Consider the following 22,699-nt stretch of genomic DNA (forward strand, 5'->3'; position numbering starts at 1 on the left):
TTATTCCACATTTATAGTAACAAGTTACTTCGAAGTAAAGCAGTAAGAACAAACTTCTCTTCACTAACTACATTTTTTATTTTTATTTTATTTCCATAGTTAAAGTATAACATCAATATAAAACAGAAGTATGACAATGGGAGTGCAGTATTGCTACTTTTGCTCAAGTAAACAATCTTAATCTGCATAAGCCTACTTCTTCCAACAGTGCTGTTCAAAGCCATTTTCTGTATAGTAGGAAGCAATGCAATGTTTGCAGAGTCATGTCACTGATGCAGAACTCAAGCCAGTACTTTCTTTCATCAGACAGGTTGAGAAGTCCATTTATCTTTCCCTCTAGGAAAGATATGGCATTGATAGGCTAAGTAAACACTTTTGAAATCATGTGCTAATATTTGACTATCATTGCTAAAGCATTGCTGTATTGATCAGTGGGCGATCGTTCTTCATGAGATAGCCTTTCACACTGTACCTTGCCCAGTGGACTGATCAGCTGATGGAACCATGGCTCTGTTCTGTCAATGTCAGAACTGAAGATGAAGCACACGTTATCAACCATCTTTGATCATCTGTGTGAGGGAATTCTAGGTCTTTAGGACAGCTAATATTAACAACATTTGAAGCCTGTATGCTTGACGCCCACGCCTGTATACCTTTACAGATAACACAAAGTTAAAACACTGATCTCAGGAAGTGTTTGGCAGCATTGGGTGGCAATACGATTTGTTCATTCACTTGTATTTACCAGGGAAATTCCCATTGAGATTTATTATGTATTAAAAGTGTGTCCTGGCCACAATAGGAGCATACAAACTAAAAAAGTTTACATTCAAAACATGATTTCACATTTAAAAATAAATCACAATAAGACAAATCAAAATTTAAAAAATTCAATTTTAAACAAGTCAATGTTCAGTAACAGGACTTGTGCTGTGTTGTCCTCATTCTAGCTTAAAAAAAAACATTGCTGCATAACTCATCCCATTCTCCTGAAACCTCCGTCCACCTGAGCTGACCTCTGACCCCTGAAGAATTTCCACCACAAATGGCATTTTTTTTTTACCATTTGTTACAGCTTTTTAAAGGCCCCCATACTGGTGCAATCTTAGCTTTAAAAAAAAAAGTAGGTCCTACAAAAGCATTTTCTGACTTTCCTGTAAAAAAGCCGTCGCATCCTGTATGTTTTTCTGTTGCGTGGGGCTTAATCAGCAGATTTCCACTGCGGGGCCTATGGTTGTGGCTCCCCGGAGTGTTCCCATGCTCTGTGCTTCCTGTGCAGATCAGTGAGCTGAGCTGAGCTGATCCCTCTGATGCTCCTGTCTCTCACCATTCACGGCAGATGTATGCGTAGCCGGGAGACTGACCACCCCGGGGTGAGCCTCAAGAAGCTTGTATATATCTCAATTCTGCTGATAGCGGCAAACACATGCACACCAATGCTGTCTTCTCCAAAAAACGTATGGACTACTGTCAAATCACAATCACAGACTTTCTCGAAGAGCTACAGTTACAATGACACGTTTTCCTGGTCAGTGAAAGCATGTGATTACTGCTGTAAACATCTAGTTTCTTGAGTATTGGTTTCTTTGGTCAGTGATTTTAAGCACGCACCTCTGTATGTATATATATAAGTGTGTGTGTGTGTGTGTGTGTGTGTGTGTGTGTGTGTGTGTGTGTGTGTGTGTGTGTGTGTGTGTGTGTGTGTGTGTGCGCGTGTGTGCGCGTGTGTGCGTTAACCTCATTTCCACCTTTTTGCTCAACAGACGTTTGAATTAATTACTCAAGCTCTATGAGAAAGAATCTGCCTGAAAGCCCCTCTCCTCCTCTGTGGTGTCGGCTCTCTCTCTCCGCCACCTCGGGCTCTTGTGACGTGGCAAATTGAAGGTGGCAGGGCCCGTCCGGGAGACGGAAGTTCAGACCCCTCGGTCGGAGGTCGCGTCACTCTCTGGGTGGGGGCAAATTGTGTTGCCTAATTCACGAATATGTCTTGTTTCACATGCCACGTTGTAATGCATCAGTGCATCTCTCTTTCTCCATTGGGTGTGTGTGTTATTTGTTTATTTGAGGTGATTGGGCTGATAATGTTAAAGGTGCTGTCTGGAGAATGCTTGTTGTCAAAATCACTCTTTGTCAAAATCAGTGAATATCTACCTCACTATACCGCTACCTGTAGCCTATGGACTGTTATTGCGCTGAAAAAAAGTGGTGTTAATACAAAGCCTAGGCTCTGTAAACAGGTATGTAAACAAAGTGGGCCCACCGAAGCTAGCAACATGCTCGATCCTATGCTGTCTACATGGATTATCTTTTAAGCGCACACACAGTATATGGACAGGTAGCGGATCATGAGGAGATATTCATTGATTTTGAGGAAAACTGATTTTGTCAACAAACGTTCTCAAGAATTGCTGACTCCACCTTTAAAAGAGAAAAGGTGAGAGTAACAGAGACAAAAGAGAGGCATATTTATGCTTACAAATGGTTCCCTAGTTGTTATGTCGACAAGAACACAGACAAATACAAAAAATAGAGTACTTTTTCCCAGTCGAACCTGCAGTCCAGCACCTGACATTAGGTCTCCAGGTTAAGGTTAGCATTATCTTCACATAACATACTGCCCACTAGACCAGAGGCCTTCTCTCTTTCATCTGGGCTGCTGGAGCACAACTGATCTTGACTTGAGAAGCCAACAGCATCACAGGCGTGTCAAACTATTGCATGTTAAAAATGGCCAAACGTGTTTTTCTGCCCTGTGTTCCCACACATTAGCTGATTACTGTGTCAACAGGCTTTCCGTACCGCGATTATCTTTACATGTCGATTTAAGTGGAACATTTTTCTCCTGGCAGTAAGCCATCGCATGACAGCGTGACTCACACAATTAACCAAAATAAATCAAATAGTCCAAATAAGGAGCAATGCATTCTGCACACCATGTTTAAAGCAACTTTTACTCTGAAATGTGTGTGCAAGTTATGATTTTGTTGTGCATTTTGAAATGAGGTGAATGAACAATTTCTGTCTTTTTGTTGATTGATTGACGGATTTTAATTTATTTCCCGCATGTACAACAAAATCAAAAAATTTCATATAGAAAATAATGACATTTCACAAAATGGTATAATGAGATATATATATGAATGAAACATACTTCATGATATGAGTTGCATGTTTGCAAAGGAGTGGGAAGAGGACATTGCGTGTGTGTTTTTGGTGTACTTCCCCTATCACAGTAAATTGCAGAACCTCCACACATACCCGCAGGGAAAAAGCTTGGTATGCTGGTTCTTTTGTTGGCAAGAGGGTTTTACTGCAAACCAGCCGGCCCACAGGGGGTCATCTGGGGAGGGAGGAGTTTTGATTATGATCATTATTTGTTAAATAAGATGTCAACAAGGTGTTTCCTTGACACTTTATTGAATAGAAGGAGGAAGGTGCAGAAATGAACGCCCCCTTCTCAATGGGACCTTGCTAATCTGCTCTTTCATGTCCCATCTCGTCTTGAAGGGGTATGGGGGCTTGGGGGCTGCCATGTGCTAGTCTGTCCTGGGCCCTGGCACCTCTCACTCGCAGGTGGGGTGAGTATCCTGGCAAAGCATGTGTTTATAAAACCCACTTGTTTGGGCACAATACTTGAACTAACTTCTTTTGAGGGAACAGTGTGAATCTGTGCAAAGCCTTTTCCCAAAGTCCTTTAGAAGGCGACGGCCCATTGAGAGCCCGAGGAGAAGGGATTACCTTCCCTCGACAGTGGTGCATTTCCGAGAGAGCTGATTAGCTCGGCATTCATTGTTAAATCGAGCAAAGGCAGGCCCTAGAGGAGTGAAAGGATCCAAATAGGTGGGCCCAGGGAAATAAAACAGCCGCAGGAAGCCCCGACACAGGCCAGCCCAAAGTTTTCCCAACACTTTTTTTCCCCCACTCCTAAGGAGGTGCGGCGTGAAAAAGGAGATTAGCATACAAAATTAGAGGCGGGATGATTTTTTTATTTTTTTTTAAAGGGGCAACTTGCCTCATGCCCTCCACCCCCACAGCCCCTATACTCTGTCTGGACAAAGTTAATTAAACTAGTATTAAACAGTAAAGAAACTTCCAGGCGCTTGGGGAGTTAGGGGGGGCTCTTTGAGGATTACCATGATGAGGGAGAGGACGGGGAGAGGTATTTGTTGAGGCGAAATTGAGAAAGGCGTGATGGAACCAAGAGGACGCTAGCTGGGAAGTTGTCCTATTCTTGCTGCTTTGGCCGAGAGTATCCTAACCCCAACCAGAACAATGTGAAGGGTAAGGTTGTGTTTACTGCTAAACCCCAAAAGGTATTACTGTCACAAAGAGTATGTTAAAGAATGGTGGACACTTTGTTCAGACCGATTGATATATAAGACTGAAGGATTTATTATTCTTTTTTTTTTTTACATTTTAATAGGATAACAAACCACAAAAGGCGACTAACAATACAAGCAAAACTAGGAAAGGCTGTGCAATAAATTAACAATGTACAGTACAAAGTGCTTCATTTTATATACAATTAAATACATCAAGAGGGCAGCAAAGGTCGGGGTGGGGCGAGCCAGTTAGTGGGAGAGAAGACTATCCCCCAAATTGCTTCAAAATGCTTCAAAATAAAATCAAAGCCTGGCAGTGATAGTTGAAATACACAAAGATTCTTGATTTCCTTACGGTCATAGACGTTCATGGGAAGACAACCAGACAGGTTCCTGAAAATTTGGATTCTAACAAAAGCTAATTTAGCCATTGCTCAATAGTCATATAAACTTTTTATTTTTTGAACTTTTTCTGTGTATGTATGAAAATAAATAAACATGTTATGGAGAATGTTTTAAGTAAAAAATATTCAAATGCCCAATGACTTCTTTTTTTAAATGTTGCAAAAAGTGTAAAAAAATATATCTTAAATACATTTGTACCAAAAAGTCTAACAAAGATGTATAACCTCCCCTCTTCTCCTCTTCTCTATCGTGTGGCTTCACGCACATCCCCACTGTCTTTTAATACACAACTGACAATGAAGATGTTCTCAAATTGTATTTTTTCCACAACACAAAAACACAGTGGACACAACTTATAACGACGAGAAGCTATACGAAGCCTCTCTCTCAGTGCTTCTTCCTCAGCCTGAGGTTCTTGCGGCGGCTGCCTGCGCTCTCGTTCCTTCCCCTCTGGCCTCCTCTCTTCACACAGAAGTACTTGGTGACTGTCTTTCTGCACTGCTCGCACTTGACCGCGCAGCACCAGTGGAACTTGCAGTTGCAGCTGGACACCGTCTCTGCTTTCCTCTCCTCCACGGCCAGCCCGCACTCTCCACACAGCCTCTTGCAGCTGCGCTTCTCCCACTTGCTCAGGCCCTTGCCCTTCTTCAGACACTCTCTGCCCTCTGTGCCCGTTAAGCCCAGAGTGCGGTTTTCCAGGCAGTAGTCGGGGGAGTCTTCTAGATGGACCAGCTCCTTGCGTGATATGGAGTTGAAGGTCTCTGTGATGGCCCCGCGGCTGGCAGCGCTGTTCCCGGCCCCTCGGAGGAGGTCCACCTTCAGGGCCCGTTGGTACTTCTCCTTCAGGTAGATGCCAACCTCCCTGAACTCTGGCAGCTGCAGCCAGCAGGTCTGAGTGGTGCAGCTCCCAGACACGCCGTGGCACTTACAGGTCTTCTGCATGGTGCCCTTGACAGCCTGCGGACACAGAGGGGAGGAGAAGTAAAGAGGAGATTATATTGTTAATAACAAGTAAAATGTTAGTTTCATATGAAAAACTGTGTCAACAAAGCAGTTTGAGGTATGCATATGCACACATATGTTTGTTTGAATTTGTGTGTGTGTGTGTGTGTGTGTGTGTGTGTGTGTGTGTGTGTGTGTGTGTGTGTGTGTGTGTGTGTGTGTGTGTGTGTGTGTGTGTGTGTGTGTGTGTGTGTGTGTGTGTCCAAAGAAAGACATTGTGAGGAATTGCGTTTGCACACATATGCTTGTGTGTCTTTGTCAGTATATAAGTGTGTGTCAAAGACAGGATATCCAATTGTTTCTTGATTGACGTGTTGTCAAATTAACTGATTGTATCTCAAAGTTCTCCGGTTTGATGAATACACTGAAAGAAAGAAATGATAGCTTCAAGGTCCATTGCTGGGTTTCTTTGTGGCCCCTCAGTGTTTCCTGACTTTGACCCCGACACAAAACAGCTGTCGGTTGAAAAGGGAACGTTTTCTTTTTGGGCAAGGAGGGGATGAACCCTCTGTTGAGGTTAGTCTGAATCAAAGTTTCACATTGAGCCCCATTGTCCCGCCAGAAGAAATAGGAGTATGTATTTAGCATGTTCATTATCAACATGTTTTCTACTGTGAGAAGACCCAATGGAGAGTCCCATTGAAGGAAGAGTAAAGAAAAAGGAGTTTTTTCTCTCTTTCTATCCCCGTTTTTTTCTGTTACAATGATGCTCCAGGTGCCATGGGGATCCTAGGGCCCGACAGGGGGGACACAAGGCACCGTAAACAAAGAGCACTTCAGCTGCACGCCTGTGGTCCCCTCAGACTCCCTCAGGGGCCCAAACAAAGACCAACATAAATGTGGGATCCTTATTGCAAGAATAAAAACTAAACACTTATATTAAAAAAGCAGCATAATGCAGAACGCTGTGCAATGTCTGGCTCCCCAGGATCACCAATTAAGCTTGCACCAGCGATCCCGAGATTCTTGAGTTGAGGTATTGTCATAAGGGGCATTCAGCACTGGTTAAATAGGCCCTTCTGGTACACCGAACACACTGTTATTATTGGGGACGAGTGGCACCTCACTTATAGCGATCGTGAAAGGGACGCTTGGGTGGCACACTCAGTGTAATTCTTAGCAGGGGGAAAAAAATTATTCAAAAGGTGCTTTACACTCTGCAAACAGTCGGAGGGCCAAGAGAGATTCCCCAAAAATGTCAGGCAAGCCCCCAACCCGGTTTGAATACTGTATGGTTAAAATTGAGGCGTTAACATTGCACAATTGAACTACATCTTATATTAAGTGGCACATATATTGCTGCCAAGTTGGCGGAGTGAATTGGGAGCACCTACTGTACCTTACGCCCAGCCTCGTTATTGTGGAGATTCATGGCGGCGCGTGCATCCTGCCCGGTCTCCAAGGCGTCCACAAACTGTTTAGAGATGGCCTCGCCAAAGCCCACGTTGTCACTGCAGCCGCCCCACAGCCAGCCGTGACCGCCTAGAAGAGGAAAAACACAAAAGAAATTCAATTGAAATGGTATTTGCTATTTGATTTTTTTCTTTTATTAAAGAAGAATTTCCCATATCAAGCTCAGCCATGGGAAGTTATGTACAGGTTTGATTTGGGTGATCCTCTTACCTCGTTGTCCGTTCCTGCTGTCGTCACAGCCACAGTTGTCAAAGTCTCCCAGACTGCAGTTCCTGGTCAAAGTGTACATGACTCCAGCCGAACTGATGGCGTGAACAAATGCCGTCTCCCGATTGGCTGTAACAGCGAGAGACTCATTAACTATCTTGATACAAAAGGAATTGTATACATATTTTAATCATAACCTCCTTCTCTCAGTAAGGTCACTTCTTGATTTAATAATGAAATCCTACTTTTTATTTTATGAAATGGCTTGAAAGAAATCAACTTCATTAATACAGTTGTTTTACTTTGACACATTTGACTCTTTTTCTTGTGAAGCTCTGTTTGTTGCAAATGGAGTCAGTGACTCTGGGGGATGTTGTGAGATGGATTAGTGTGTGTTTGTTTTGCCTCTAGCGACCGTGCTCTCTGTAAGTATCCCAAAGGGTGGTGAATGTTTTAGGGTAAAATAAGCAAATAATCCCTGGCTGTTTCACAAAGGAGAAGAGAAAAGAAAAAAACTCTTGCCTTGTTCTCTAACACTGAAACAATGCAGCACATGGCTTCGAAACCCATTTTAAAAATCCATAATATTTCTTATTTAAAAGTGGGATCTCTTTCTCATCCTATGTGCAGCGGACTCTATAGATGTTTGAGCTGGTGTTGAGGCTGGCCGTGTCTCCACCGTGGACCCTGTACTTACCGCTGCGCAGGCTGCTGTGGGTGGACAGCTGCAGAGCTCTCTCGGGGCAGTTCCAGCGGTCCCACGCAAACTGGTATTTGCACTCCTCTATGCCACTCTGAGCTCCTGCCGCCACACTGCTGGAGTAGATCAGGTACGCCTGCAGCAGCACAGACAGGGGAATAAATAAACCCATAATGCAATGCACCTAAAATGAACAGGTTGAATCCTGCATAATTGATCCAACACAATCAGTAGAATACAAATGGCGTCTTTTGAATGTATTAAACAAATGAATGCCCGGAACACAGAGTTCAGATGGATGCCACACAAAGAGAGTCGGTAGTCGCAGATCCAACAATTCATTCGAGGTGTTGTGGTACTGATGGACAAACCCAGGGTTCACCTTATTGAATGTTACATGTGGGAGAAAACTAAGGTCATTTGAAGCAGCCTTAGCCTCATTTGCATTCATATATTTTCTAATGGTGTCAGACATTATACATTTTACTTCGAGACAAGTCTTACTTAACAAGGGAAAAAAGATATGACGGAAGTTGGAGAACTTAAAATGTGTCTCTCCACTTGCCTTCTAAAGAATTTCAAAGTAGACAGCATGTATATCAACCATATGCTTATGATTTTGGAGACTTTGATGCCAATAGTCAGTTTCATGACAAAAGCAATGTGACCGGATAGAAACTGAGCTCCAGCATCACATAAGTTCCCTTATAGCCTCTCATCTGGCGCAGTGAATGCAATGAATTGTCGACCTCTCTCAAACTAGTATACACGCTGTGTCCTTGGCTTTTGCGCTCGCTCCCTCTCTCCGCTGCTTGTTCAGGTCTGTGTGAGCGATAATATAACTAATATGTCTCAAGTGGTCTTGGGGGGAGATTGGAGTACCACCTCTTTCACAGGGGCCTGGCTTCGCTAATGATGACCACCCACTACAGCAATAGCCGCCTTCGCCTCTCAAAAACATTCAACCTCGAGTTACAGAGCCTCTGAATAAGGTCAAGTGTACAGAGGAGGGTGGGGGGGGGGAGAGAAATGACAAAGGGCCCAAGAATATCACTGATTCTATAGCATTAGTGCCTGTTGTTGGATACACACAGGTAACAGAGCTTGTCCGTACACCACAGTTAAAATGTCTTTTTTTTCTCCCATCTCTCTTTTGGGGGAACAAATGCCAGAGGGAAAATGATCAAAAGAAAGTTGGCTTACCTTGGGTCCAGTCATCAAGAAATTATTCACTGACCTGGAAAAGGAGACAGCTTATTCACTCAGGGAAGCTCAGTGTCCTCCGCAAATTCCTCTGCTAACATCTCTCATTAGTGCCTTGTAACATGTTAAACCGTGACACCGATAAAGGCATCCCAAACCTCACTGAACACCGCTGCAGAATGTGTTAAATAGGTGTTCTAGGAATGTAAAAATGGCAACTTGTTTTTTGTTACTTGATTTCTTCCAAATTTGGTTCATAAAACATCCATTGGCTTTCGTAATAAATATAGGTAATTCAGTCATAAACGCCCTCAATTTATTATTAAGCCTTAAAGTCTGCCGGTATAAATGTTAACAAGACATTGACAAATGGTTTTAATCAATTAAGTTTGCATTTTTAAGTTTATATGAGTTGTTGGACAACTGGATTTTGGTCTAGATCCTCTGCAGCTCCAAAATAAACATCAGAAGGTAAAACCAATCAAGAGGGAGTTTCCACTACCTGGCAACCCAAACATTGTTCTTAAAATGGCTTATAACTGATCTGTAAAGTATTATTCACCATTAAGTAAGCCATTGGTTATTGCTTATAAACCTTATATACGAGGTTCCTTATTAAAGGTAGTGCTGATAAAACTAAAACAAGTCCCTTATTGAAGATATTTTCTTGTTTCTAATTTGGATATTTTAGTAGGCCTATAGCCTATGCATTAGACCCTACAAAAAACTATTGTAGGCCTATGTTGCATCATATGGCGACACTTGCCACTGCCATGAACACCATCATTCTTGACACTAAATTAATCTGCAGAAAATAATAAATAATATTTCATATCAACTCACCAGCAGTAGCTCGACCTCATATTAGCCAGGAGGATGAACACGTAATAGAAAACCTCCAAATGCATGAACATCCTGACAGGTGAGGCGGGATGACGGAGAGCGAGTTGCCCGTCCGTCCAAAGAGCCTGCAGAACGGTCAAACGATGGAGAGGAATCTGAGGCAGCAGCACATGGGACTACTTCACCATAGCGCCTTACGGGGATTCAAGGAGGGGGCTTCTGAAATGGAGCTGCTCTCGTCCCAACAAGAGATTATCTGCTTAATTAAAGATTTTCCCCCCTTCTTACTCTCCCGGCCAATCAGAAGTATTGCACCGAGGGGAGACTGAAATGATCAAAGGGGCACCCTGGGCCTTCTAGGGCCGGGCAACGCTAGGTTCCCTGCCTCCATTCAAGAGCTAAGGAAGATCTGCTTAATCCTATAGGAAAAGTGTAACACTGATCCCTTGAATATCTGGTCAGGGAGAGAAAGAAAGAAAAAAGTTTATTTAAGCTATCTAACAGCGCAGCTGATGGTCGGGGATTAGTGAGATAGACATCTGGATGTCGAATTGTTAGTTTGATAGTAATAGCCTACAAACATTAAGCCCGGAGTGTTTGTTCTAGAGGAAGTAGGCTAATTCATGGAGGTGTGATTGAATCAATCTGTATCAGCCCGAGAAAAAAAAGACAAAAGTAGCCTACTATTCGGACGGAGGGCAGTGACAGCTTCCAACGTTTCATTTGATCATTATATCGCAAACTGCCTCGTTGAATATATGAACACATTAAAATGGCGACTTACACATCAAAAAAATAACCGCACAAAATGGATCACCTGCAGGTGGATGCGTGTCTTTTTACTAATTATCATTAGAGATGTAATTTATGTTCCCCAGATCTACGCAGTTCTAGCCGTAAGATTGTTTCATGACGATGGTTTATTTATTATTCCGGACACTTGCAAATACAACTACAATAGGCTATATGAAAGTGTCGCCGATACACTTAATGCCGTGAAGGGTGAAGGTGTATTCACTTTATTGGGACTTTTTCGAGGTTCTTATCTTGACATTTATTTTGACAATTATTTTTCATGCTAAATTATAGGATAATATTTTCATCATAGGCTCATATAGGCAAGGAAAAGTTGCCATAGGATGAATTTTAATTTAAACAGATAATCGATTCACCCCTCCACTCAACAGAAAATAAAAGGCGGATTGGGACTGAGTGAAGGCCCGGCCATTGATCAGATGTATGGGACATTTGCATCACTAATCCAGACGGTCCCTACCTAACACTGGACGAAGGGTTATTCCCCCAATAACCCCGTCTGACCCGTAGGACCCTTTCCTTTAGCGCAGGCAGCCCTTTAGCAATCTACTTGTGTGCAAATTAGGATTAGAGATGGAGTTATTTGGGGATGGGGATGGAGGGAGAGGCGGGGGGACTTCTGAGGGATGTTTTTGGATTAAGATTTAAGAAAAGGAACGACAAGTAAAATGAGACAACAGCAGGATCCATCCTGTTGTTCTGAGCATTAAAGGTGCGAGGCAGCGATTTTAAAGAATGCTTGTTGTCAAACTCACTTTTTGACAAAATCAATGAATAGTCTCATCACGATCCACCTTTAAGACATGACAAGAGAAAAGTAGCCTATCAACAGACTTCCATAGCTAATTGCCTTAAGCAGTAGAAATGTGATCTAAATAAATGTAACATCGCCCCTATTTTTTATTTTCTTTTTTAGTTTACTTCAAAAGTCATTCTAACTAGGCATACTGGAAATTCAAACACAAACCATAAGCATTCACCAACAGTAGGCTAACATATGTTCACAAGTAATCTGTGTTAGCAAGCTTTAACTATGTGAAACAGTGTGGTTGTCTTTTAGAAACAGTGACCACAGTGAGGTGTCTGCGACCCAACTGGCAGGGCGAGCACACCGAGGTGTTACATGCCGTGTGGAGGATGGCCTGACGGGCAGCAGCCAATGAATGGACAGAGGGCTGATGTCACTGTTGGGCCAACACAGATCTGGTGTGGTGGGGCCACTCTCAGACGCTCAGTAGTACATTTGTCCCAGACTGTTCACTTTGTGGCAGATTGCAGCATCATCGCAGGAAGGCATCGAGTGCGACAAGAAAAGAAAGAAAAAAACATGTTCTGCTTTTTATATAGAGGAAAAAGAAGATGTAACTTGTCAGTTGTTTGTTTGACATGCCATATCGTTATTCTCCAGCAGAGGGAGCAAGTGTCACAGGTCCTTCAAGAGGTTAAAAGCTGTTTAATATACAGTACTATGGTTGATAACAAACACTAGACTAGAGCCTCTTTATTGACCTCCATCGGGGAGTTTTCTTTTTGCTTGCACAACGCTTGAGCAAATCAGTTCGAAAAGTTCGTGACCACCCTGCTTCTCAAATCATGACGTAATAAGCATGACCTAAGTGTTTAAAAAAAGAAAAAAAAATATTACATAACAGCTTTGTAATAATACATAGTGTAATAACTGGTCCATAATGTGACAAAATGCTTTGCACAAAACATAACTTTTTGCCCATAATCTATCAATTTATCACATTTGGTTCAAATATTACATTATGGGGGGGGGGGGGGGGGGAATAATCTCATTCCATTGTGTAATAAATTGTTACATTATGGGCAAAATTATAGATTTTATTTCCATTTTTGTATTACATTATGGATTGTAGTTACATTATGAGATCTTATACGCCTGTTTGAAGATTAACTTATGCGGTGAGTGGAGATGTAAAGCTGCAAAACATCTATCTACAGATATCGTCTGGTATTATAAGTATGTTCTGGTGGCGTCATGAGCGCAGAAATCTCCCAACAATCTTTAGTGTGTGGGTGAGACGGGTGAGCCAAGCATGACCAGGGGAGGTAGATCGCCATCAACCAATGTACAGTATGGAGACACTATGAGCAACGTGCAAGATGTCCAAAAGCAGGAGAGGGAGTCGCTAAAGCTGTAGTGCATTGATTGTGTCTGTAAATTCTACTTCTATTATTTTTCCCATTGACTTGTGTTATATTCTTTATGCCAAACTTTGTAAAGTACTTTGTTAGCTTTGAATATTTTTTATAGTATGGTTCATATAATAGCTTTGACAATCAGTCGTGGTTATTATTCATCATATTTTTTTTATTCAGAATATGACTAAAGGAGTATTACAGAATTCAAACATCGACAACAAAAAAACAGCAAAAACATACTTTGTCACAAGTAGAAAATTTGGTTTATTTACGGTACATACAGTGGGCAAAAACATTCTTTGAAAAAATGTGCCATTTCTTAAGGCTTTCAAACTTCACGAAGGTAACACTGTAAAAAAGCGTTGCTTTGTAAAAGAGCCTGGGTGACGATATTACAACAGTATCATTAATGATATCACAAGTTGGGATTTTTCTTTTGTGGTAGAACAAAGTATTTTTTCTTGGTTACAAAAAAGTTGAAATCATAGTAACCCATACTATTTTTTTTTTTCTTAAGGATTTGTTGAGTTGGTCCCTGTTTATCCATTATAAAGAAGAGACTGCAGTTTTTCATTGAAGTGTTCCTTTGGAAACAGATAAGACACCACATTACCGGGATTAGACAGAATATGTGAGCCCTAATTAATTCCATAACTTGCATTTACTTACTTATTTTTTTCTGAACAGGTGCGTAACCCTCATAAGGCATTTAGGCAAGAGTCCTGACACATGTTTAATTTCCCCCACAGCACAAAATGTAAATGCACTTCTTCCTACACATGCCTTCATAGGCCTTGTCAGAGGGGAGAGGGAGACCTTATTATATGCTAGGTGTTTTTTCAAGTGAATACAAAATAAATGAAAAATAGCTCTCTCTCTCTCTCTCTCTCTCTTTTCGGAATAAGAGTGAGAGGTCTGGTTCTGTGTTCTGAGGCCCTAAATGAAGTCGGAGACGGCTTCACTTCTTGACCAGAGGTACGCACTGCGTCACACCAGAGTACTTCATACTCATTGGGATAGGCAGTGGGTGTGGAAGTATCCCAAAGGATAATGCATTTGAACTGTATTTACCCAGGGCTACTCCGCTCAATAGAGTATTGGCTGTCTTGGCCATGGCCATGAACACAGCAGCTTATGGTTTTAGTAAATCTACTAGCTGACCTAAAATAAGGAAAAACCTTATCTCAAAATAGACAGATATCAATATGAAACTCCACTCTCTCTCTCTGGAATGAAACAAAGCACTTCTGACAGCAGTTAGAGCAAAAGGCCTCACTGTTAAGGGTTCCGATATAGCTCTCAAAGTGCAAAAAACTATTAATAAATAGCACATTAACAAATATGATATACAGTAACAATTTTCTGTAATTACTGCTTTCACACACACACACACACACGCACACACCGCTTACATCAGACCTATTTGGTTGTCCTACTGCCTGTCCTACTAATGGCCAAAAATCCTGATTAGCCTTTTTTTCAATCTCTTGGTGACCCTTTTTTAAACAGTATGGTGGAAAGAAGCTGTGCTTGCACATGAAGCCAAGTCACTGGCTGTGGCTGGCTAAACAGTCGACGAGGACAAAAACCTAAAAGGAGACCCACACGATTTATGGAAAGGTCTACAACTCTTCAAAAATACTCTTCAATATTAGTCTCGGGAGGAGCTTTTAACTTATAGTCAGAAACATGGCAATCACCCCCCAACCCAACCAACCCCACCCCTAACCCACCCCCCACCCACCACCATCACTGAAATGCTGCTATACCTGTAGTTGCTACGATCTGTCTTGATTCGATACATCTGTATCATTTTGCGGGGCGTTCGTAGCAGTCTAACTTAGCCACTTTTGCAGCTGCCTTCACCCGTTCGCTGCTTGCGGGCCACGATCATTTCCTTGGAAACCATCTTGCAGTCCTTGGCCAAACCCAGGAAGCACATGGTGTCTATAAAGGCCGTGGTGAGGTTGAGCTTGATGCCAAACTCGCTGGTGGCGTAGTCATAGGGGAAGGTGTGGTGGTAGTTGTGGAAGCCTTCTCCTGCAATCAAAAAAAAGAGAAAAAAAATGTCAACACAGATATGTGTTCGCATGGCTTCAATAGAGTAATATACTTCATGAGTCATAACCAGGCTGATAATATCAATAGATAGCTTTGCACTCATTTGAATGCAGCCGTGGACTGTGGTGGAGACACTTACAGCTATGTGCAGAATGTGACATGTGATAATGTGACTTGAGTCTGGGTTAAGAGAGTGCAGTGGGAGCTGATTTGAGGATTTGAAAATCTAAGAGGGTGACTGTCATTTGATGTACTTTGCAAGCAACCACAATTTGATTACATGATTAGAGCAAAGCTGCACCCAACGGCCTTAAGAGATACAACAACAAATACCACAGTGCATTGCAATAGAAAACATCCAGCTGTATGAACCACCAATGAGACTATGTTGTGTTGATTAACATTGAGATTCTCGTCAAAAACTTAAGATCGAAGAATGTGATGAAATAAATGCTTCCACAACAAGCAGCTCCACTTTATAAGAAGGTGTTGCTCTGGTTGCTTAGGAACAGGAACAAAGAACTACAATTACACAAAAGGGAAGACCTAAAAAAAAAGCTTGAAAAGGGGACTTTAACTTGCACTCATAGTTGCTACAGTATCTAGTTAGGTAGGTAACTGCAAAAAAAAGAAATCTTACTTGCAAGCTTGTTAGATAAAATGGGGCAGACAATGATTATTCATGTAAGACCACCATGATATACAGTTGAAAACAAGGGCAAGAAGTGCAATAATTACTTACGCTTGTGTAATTTACTGCTGTTTTGCAACTAACAATGCTCCGTGCTGTTTGCTGCATGATAGCCCCGGTGGTGTCAGCCACCACAAATGGAGTCTCGTCTCATTGGGAAACAACTGATTATAACATCAGTATGACTCAATACACAGCTTGAAAAAAAAAAAAAAAGCTGCCCACCTCTGAGTTTCAAAGCTAAAAAGGGGGCAAAGCCTGGTGGACAAAATCAACAGCAGCCAGTGGATTAGTGCACAGGCCCGCTACAGATGCAGCCAGACTGGATCAGCTTTGAGAGTGAGAGCCCCCACTGTGGTCGGCTTGACAACAAGACAGGCTTTCAACAACAAGTGACGAAAAGATCATCATCAATGCTCTGCTTATGGAGCCACCAGCACAGTCCAAGCACATGACTGTAGGAGGAAACACGCTTATTTAAACCAATTAGATTTAGATCAAACCTGATTTTCCTTTTTATTTTTGTTTAGAGAAGTTTGGAGTGTGATTTAAATGTTCATATGTATTCTTATTATTCTCCCAATATCTTCCTCTTTTTGTCAGTGTTTTGGTTCATGTTTGTTAAGAAAAAAATAAGAGTGTATTGAAATCTCAAGTAAAGGGGTAAAAATGGGGGCAGCAGTGGCGAAGTGGATAGGGCGGCTGTCCACTGGAGTGCAGGGTCGGTGGTTCGATCCCCCGCCTCCGCGCTACATGTCAAAGTGTCCCTGGGCAAGACAGTGAACCCTAAATTGCTCCCGATAGTAAGCTTGCACCTTGCATGGTAGCTGCTGCTATTGGTGTGTGAATAAGTGATTGTGTAGAAAAAAAGCGCTTTTGGTCTGTGAAAAACCAGGGAAAAGCACTATATAAGTGAAGTCCATTTGCCATTTAAAAAAAATATACACAGTTTACATTGAGTACTACCTTGCCATTTAAGTGTCTCTATCAATTCAAGTGTTAAAAAAAAATCAAATGTCCTTTTTCCCCAGACAGTGGAGAATATACAGTGGGTGATGTGTCTTTACCTATGGCGCTGAAAGCCACCAGTGGGTTTTCCCTGGGGTTGATGGTCTTGTCGTAAGGTCTGTTGCCCCATAAGTGTGCGGCGCTGTTGACGCACCAGGTGGCATTGAGCATCACAGTGTAGCGGAGGAGGCCCGGGATGAAGTAAGCCACGGCCAGGGACTCGCCCCAGAAGTACCAGGGCACTACAGTGGGCACCACGAAACAGAAGATCACCACCGAGAGCTTGTAGTGCCTGAAATGAAAAATAAATAAATTGTATCTCACAAAATGGGAATGAAACAAGAATTTTTCATCTATCTCGTGTTTCATTTAAACAACACCATCACATCTTTACCCATATCAGGGCTAAAGGACCCCATAAAAAAGACAACAAATTTAAATCCTACATTGTTTCGAAGGCTATTCTAAACATGCTCACGTGTTTATCTCCACATACAGTTCACTATACAAGGTTTTTTTTTTTTTTAAAGATATTTTTTGGGCATTTTATGCTTTATTGATAGTGCAGAGAGACAGAGGTGAAATGGGGCAGAGAGGGGAGTGACATGCAGAGAACGACGGCGGGTGGGAATCGAACCCGGGTCTGCTGCTGGGCCCGGCCCGAGAGGGGGACGCCTTACCAACTGAGCTAAAGGGGCCCCCCTTCACTATACTAGGTTGACAGAGCCTTCAGATATGGTGGCTCTAGGTGGAGTCAGCGATTCTGGAAAAATCACTTTTTATCAAAATCAGTGATTATCTCCTCACAATCTACTTCTGCCTATCTACTACCTATCCTTACTGGTGTTAATAGACAGCCTAGGCTCTGTAAACTGGTATGTAAACAAAGGGTCTCGGACCAAACCCGCCGTAGGCCATAGCTAGCAACAATGCTATCGATATAGGCTAAAATGTATCACTTTGAAAATACAGGTAGCATGTGTGTTAAGCAATACCGTAGCAAGTGTGATAATAAGCCGGTCAATATTTAAGTAGGTGTGGAAGCCAAATATTTATCAGAGCCAAAGTATAAGCCGATTGGTAGCACCTTAGCCTATATCAATTTCATTGTTGCTACGGATATAACACCGGCCACTGGCTCGAAGTGTTACCATGGTCACAATAAACCAGGCTACAGCTTCATGAACAGCTCGGGTCAAAGAGGAAGTTCATTTTAATAAAAAGACACAAAGCAACGACAAACGCTGCAAATACGTTTGTATGCAACTATTGTACATTACCCCATGAAGGCAATGCTAATGCAGGTAGTAGGGTCACATTCATTTATCACTTTGGGTAGAGTGAAGGACAAGGTCCAGGGCATTGTGACTTTGACGCCTAATGGTGAAAGGTACACAAATGACTATTCGGCAGTTTTGACATTGAACCATGATCTCTTTTTCCAGTGATTTTATTTCCAAGCAAGATTTAGTTCTGACAATTATTTGAGCATTTTGTCTGGCATGTTGCAGAAAGATATAACGTAGTTGATATTCTACTACTACTAACTATTCTACTACTGTGAACCATTAATGGAGTTCCAAATCTTGTGAATCCAGTAAATCTGAGTGAATTGCTGATCTGATCACTTATTATGGCCAACTAGGATCTGTTTTAAGAGCGGCCACACATTTGAAAAGAACAACAATAGTAAACACCCTCCCCCCCACCCCAAAATAAATTCTCCTGCTCACCTTTTCTGGAACATAACCACTGGGTCGGCCAACAGATCTGCCACTTCCAGTTTTTTGCCCTTTGCGATGACGTCGGGATGTTTGCGGACCAGCAGCCATCCGATGTGAGCGAAGAAGAATCCCCGCGTGGCGTTGTGGGGGTCTGCGTCCGTCTCAGAGAACTTGTGGTGGACGCGGTGGTCTCTCGCCCACTCGAATATGTCGTTCTGATCCAGGAGAGAGAGAAGTTTACGTGAGTCACCCCCCATAGGTTTAGTTATGCATAACAGGGACCATTAGATTAGGATCAGGGATAACATAATAAAAATAACTTTTTTTAATGAACTCCTAAATCATCATTTGGAAACCGTTCACCTTCTTTCACCTTCATTGGATGATATAGAATGTATGAATAGGCAAGTACTTTATTTTTATTTTTTTAAACTTCGACAGCTGTTTGCTGGAAATCTCTAAAAATCTGAAGACTCCATTTTCAGTGTGTGTGTTCTGGAGGAATTGAGTGAGCCACACCTTACTTATGTAAATTGCATGGCTGCTAAACTAGTTGCTTTGTCCATCTTTATGTTTATGTTAAGGTTGAAGGTGCAGGTGAAGTGGACTAATGTTTGCTATGCCTGCATAGTCTGATGCAAACACACCCTTTCTTCACAGTGAAAATTTCAACAAAAGGTGACTTTCGGATAAGATAGCAACTACTGTCACATTTTCTTTTTTCACTTTTACCTGAAAGGCACTTGAGTTTGCGAGGGCGAGGAAGATTCGCAGGGGAGTAGAAGCCTTGTAGGATCTGTGGCTCCATAATCGGTGTGCGCCGGCAGTCACGCCGAGGGCACTGAAGAGGTAGCACACTGCGGCTGCAAGGAGAGAGGTGGAGAGGACAGATGTCTTAGGGGGAAACTGTCACCACAATGCAGAGATTAATTATACACCCGTGAGAGGGCAGAGTCACTGGGACGACATGTTCTTTCCATAACACCCAAGCCCTCATTGTTCGAAGAAGTCATGTGTGTGTGTGTGTTTTTCACATGTTTGTGCACCAGATGGGAGGGTGGGCGCATTGCAAGTCTGCCCATCCTACTTTTGTTGTTATAAAAGTGCAATAGAATGTGTTTCTATGTGCGAGAGGCGAGCCCTAGACAAGACAAACCCAGGATTTGAGAAGCCGGGGGCTTCTGACTGGCAAAGAGCATTCTGTTGTGGTGCCACACGGCTCACAATGGGACGCCTATGGGGAATGGGTGATTGTGCTTTGTCTTGCCCGGGTGAAATAATATGCAGCTCAGCATTGCATTGCAACGAGAGAGGGGGCAAATTATGCAGAGCCAGAGTGGAAACAAAGTTGAGACTGTTCTGGAATTTGAGTCATCATGCTCCAATCGTCTACAGAATATATATGGGGCACAAATTGAAATTGTTCAGCAAATTTTTTTTGGGTTATTATTGTTGGTCGTGGATTTAAATAGGTCTAATTTGAGGTACAAGTTACATAACAAGGGCGTAACTTATGGTTCAACTTTAGGAGGGCGGGGGGTTTGAGATCTCCACATATCTAGGGAGGTCCTATCCGGGGAAATGTCTGCCCAAAATAGGCTGTTTCACATTCATTTTAAGACACTATAGCGAAACAACATGTTGTACATATCCCAACTAGTTCAGGTGAATAGCATTACATAATTCACTTTGTATAAAAACACAAAATGTATCCAGAATTAATTGATATTTATCTTCAGCCATTTGATAGTCAAAATGTAACTGTAATCCTACTCAATACTATTCTTTGAAAAGAAATGTCGCAGCAGCATTGTAGGCTATCAAGAGCATGTCAGTTGTCACACCTACCGCTCCTTTACACCGTTTTGTAAACCATGCTAGAAATAGTCTTCAAGTTCTTAAGGTTTGATCATCTGCATTTAACTCATAATAACTGTGTTTTGATTATTGGGAGGATATTGGGGGGTTTCCAACCCCCTTCCTCCCCATAAATCACGCCTTGATGCTACACTAGAGTAGACTATAAAACTCAAATAGTTTACAGTGAGCTAAAGGTTTGAGCTCATAAATAAATGAGTCAAAACAGATCTGTAGGCTTACACGAATGAATGGCATGCGTGTATTGGTAATTACAGGCCCAGAGTGACTCATTCTCCATTATTCCCAATGGCACGACCCCTTCGGGACGAGCAGCACACTGAAGGCTATGTAGTTAGCAGCAAAGATCACACAACATCAGCACATTCTGTCCTCTTTCTGACTGTGGCCTGCTACGGGGCAGTTTAGAAACACAAACAAGAGCTGTAAAAGATATACGCCTACAGTAATTTACAGAAGCTATACTTACTCCACACAAGAGTTGAAAACGAGGCGTGGGGGAGCAAATACAGTCCATAAAGCCCGCCGAGGTGGAGGACAACCATCCCGATGATATTTCTCCACACATAGATCCTGGGCGGTTTGGGACCTTCTTTCATTTTGTAGGTGTCGTCAAACACGTCCTCAACCTTCGATGGTTCTGCCATGGCACCGCCGTTCTGCTGTTGCTGCTTGCCAGTGTCATGGTTCCTGGTTTCCGTTGTTTCGGTCATGTTTGCTGAAAGAAGTGGTTCTGTAAGAGAAGAGCAGTGCGCAACGGGGGATAGATAGAGAGAAAAGAGAGAGGGGGAGAAAGAGAGAGATGTTGCTCAGTTGAATTGAATGCGTAGCTTCAGCGGGATGCAGAATTTTAAGAGGAAAGTACGGCGGCTGGCTGTGAACATACAGCGGTGGCGAGATCGCAGCGTGGCTGACAGACAGCACGCCTACCTCACAGTTATGTCACTGTTGCATTCTTTTTTTTTTGTTATACAAGTGCGCCGCTTCCGCTACAATGGATTCATGCGGTTCCTAACGGCATGTAACACATAGGCCCATCTCTCTGTTATTTCTGAAAACATCCATACGTCACATTGGTATTTCCGGAAATTATTAGCCTACCATAGGCTATGCTTTTAAAATGGTCAAACGACGGTTGTTTCCATTCAGTGGCGTAGCAGTTTTGCCTCTTCCTCATACGCAGATTCCTCATACGCAGATTCTTAGCGGAGCGCATCTTTGACTGCTTGACCTCCATATATGGCACATATGTCACTGACAGATGCTATTGTGCGTTAGGAAACATGCTGGATGAATAAATAGCTTACATAATAGCAATTTGCTGCAGCTGACAACGCCCGATTTAATGTAGCCAAATTTTGAATGTAGCCTTTGTCTGTAGGCTATAGGGTGTTCGTCGTTTGCTTTGTAAAGCTAATCTGAGTTCTTGAAAAGCACTAGGCTGTATCATAGCCTGTATTATTATTATCATTGTGCATCACAATGTTTAGCCTGAGCCAATTAATGAGAGCGAAAAGACATGATCCATGTAAAATTGTTACAATCTATATCCCGGTAGACCTGATCTGCAGGTCGAACAGTGGTGACTAATCCATAGGCAAATACCCAAACATACCTATCTATGCAAATCCCGCGTACATTTTTGCATGGCACTCAGTGTAAAAAAAAAAAATGTCTTTGAATGGATGCTGCTTACCCAAGTAGTTCAGCCAAGCGTGAGCTGTCTTAACTGCGGAGGATGAAGCAAAGCTGGCAGGCGCAGATTAAGGGTGAAGATGGAAAAGAATTAACAGCTGTGTAGTGGTCCCAAGGGTCCGATGATCAAGTGCCCTTACTGCCTACTCCGAAGCCGTTTATAAACGCAACTGGTGGGATGGGAAAAACTAGTGCAACAGGCTCTGAACACCCCATTGGCTGTTTGCTTGACTTGTGTTTACCCCCCTCCTAAACAATCAGTGACACTCATTGTGACACTCTCATTTTAGCAGGGGGATCCACGGCCGTTATCAGATGAAAACATTGCCAGAGAGGTTACAGACCGACACGAGGCGACTCATCCGGCACCCTGATGCCACATGAAGAGTCAAAGTCTGATATTTGGTGTCGTAAAGAATAACTGTGCACCTATACAAACACTAGTATAATAGGTTATATGCAAGATAGTGCAGACATTCTATGATCAACTTTGTAATCTGTTGTTTTGCGATCTTCATAACAGGTCTAATCCTTTTATATTTCTATGGTCTTATCTGATGCAATT

At 42.4% G+C, this 22,699-nt stretch overlaps 2 protein-coding genes across 4 annotated transcripts; both read right to left on the reverse strand.

Moving 5' to 3' along the window:
* Positions 1-5,114: 5,114 nt before the first annotated feature.
* On the reverse strand, positions 5,115-10,166 carry wnt8b (wingless-type MMTV integration site family, member 8b; the record flags this gene model as incomplete). Its single annotated transcript, XM_080037230.1, has 6 exons — positions 5,115-5,684; positions 7,069-7,211; positions 7,353-7,478; positions 8,047-8,185; positions 9,253-9,286; positions 10,096-10,166. 6 exons carry the CDS (start codon positions 10,164-10,166, stop codon positions 5,115-5,117), a joined length of 1,083 nt encoding a protein of 360 aa, XP_079893356.1.
* Positions 10,167-14,829: 4,663 nt separating this feature from the next.
* Positions 14,830-22,311, reverse strand: scdb (stearoyl-CoA desaturase b). Of its 3 annotated transcripts, none has more exons than XM_080036916.1 (6): positions 22,136-22,311; positions 20,909-21,172; positions 19,294-19,424; positions 18,571-18,776; positions 16,897-17,129; positions 14,830-15,117 (listed from the first exon to the last, which is right to left on the reverse strand). In XM_080036916.1, exons 2-6 carry the CDS (start codon positions 21,150-21,152, stop codon positions 14,918-14,920), a joined length of 1,014 nt encoding a protein of 337 aa, XP_079893042.1. In that variant the 5' UTR covers positions 21,153-21,172; positions 22,136-22,311; the 3' UTR covers positions 14,830-14,917. The 3 variants fall into 3 exon arrangements, with proteins under 3 accessions (XP_079893042.1, XP_079893041.1, XP_079893043.1); XM_080036915.1 differs by lacking the exon at positions 22,136-22,311 and adding an exon at positions 21,541-21,640; XM_080036917.1 differs by lacking the exon at positions 22,136-22,311 and adding an exon at positions 21,326-21,391.
* Between the last annotated feature and the right edge of the window lie 388 nt (positions 22,312-22,699).

The sequence above is a fragment of the Ammodytes marinus genome (genome assembly GCF_949987685.1).
Source record: "Ammodytes marinus genome assembly, chromosome: 11".
Taxonomy (NCBI): Eukaryota; Metazoa; Chordata; class Actinopteri; order Uranoscopiformes; family Ammodytidae; genus Ammodytes; species Ammodytes marinus.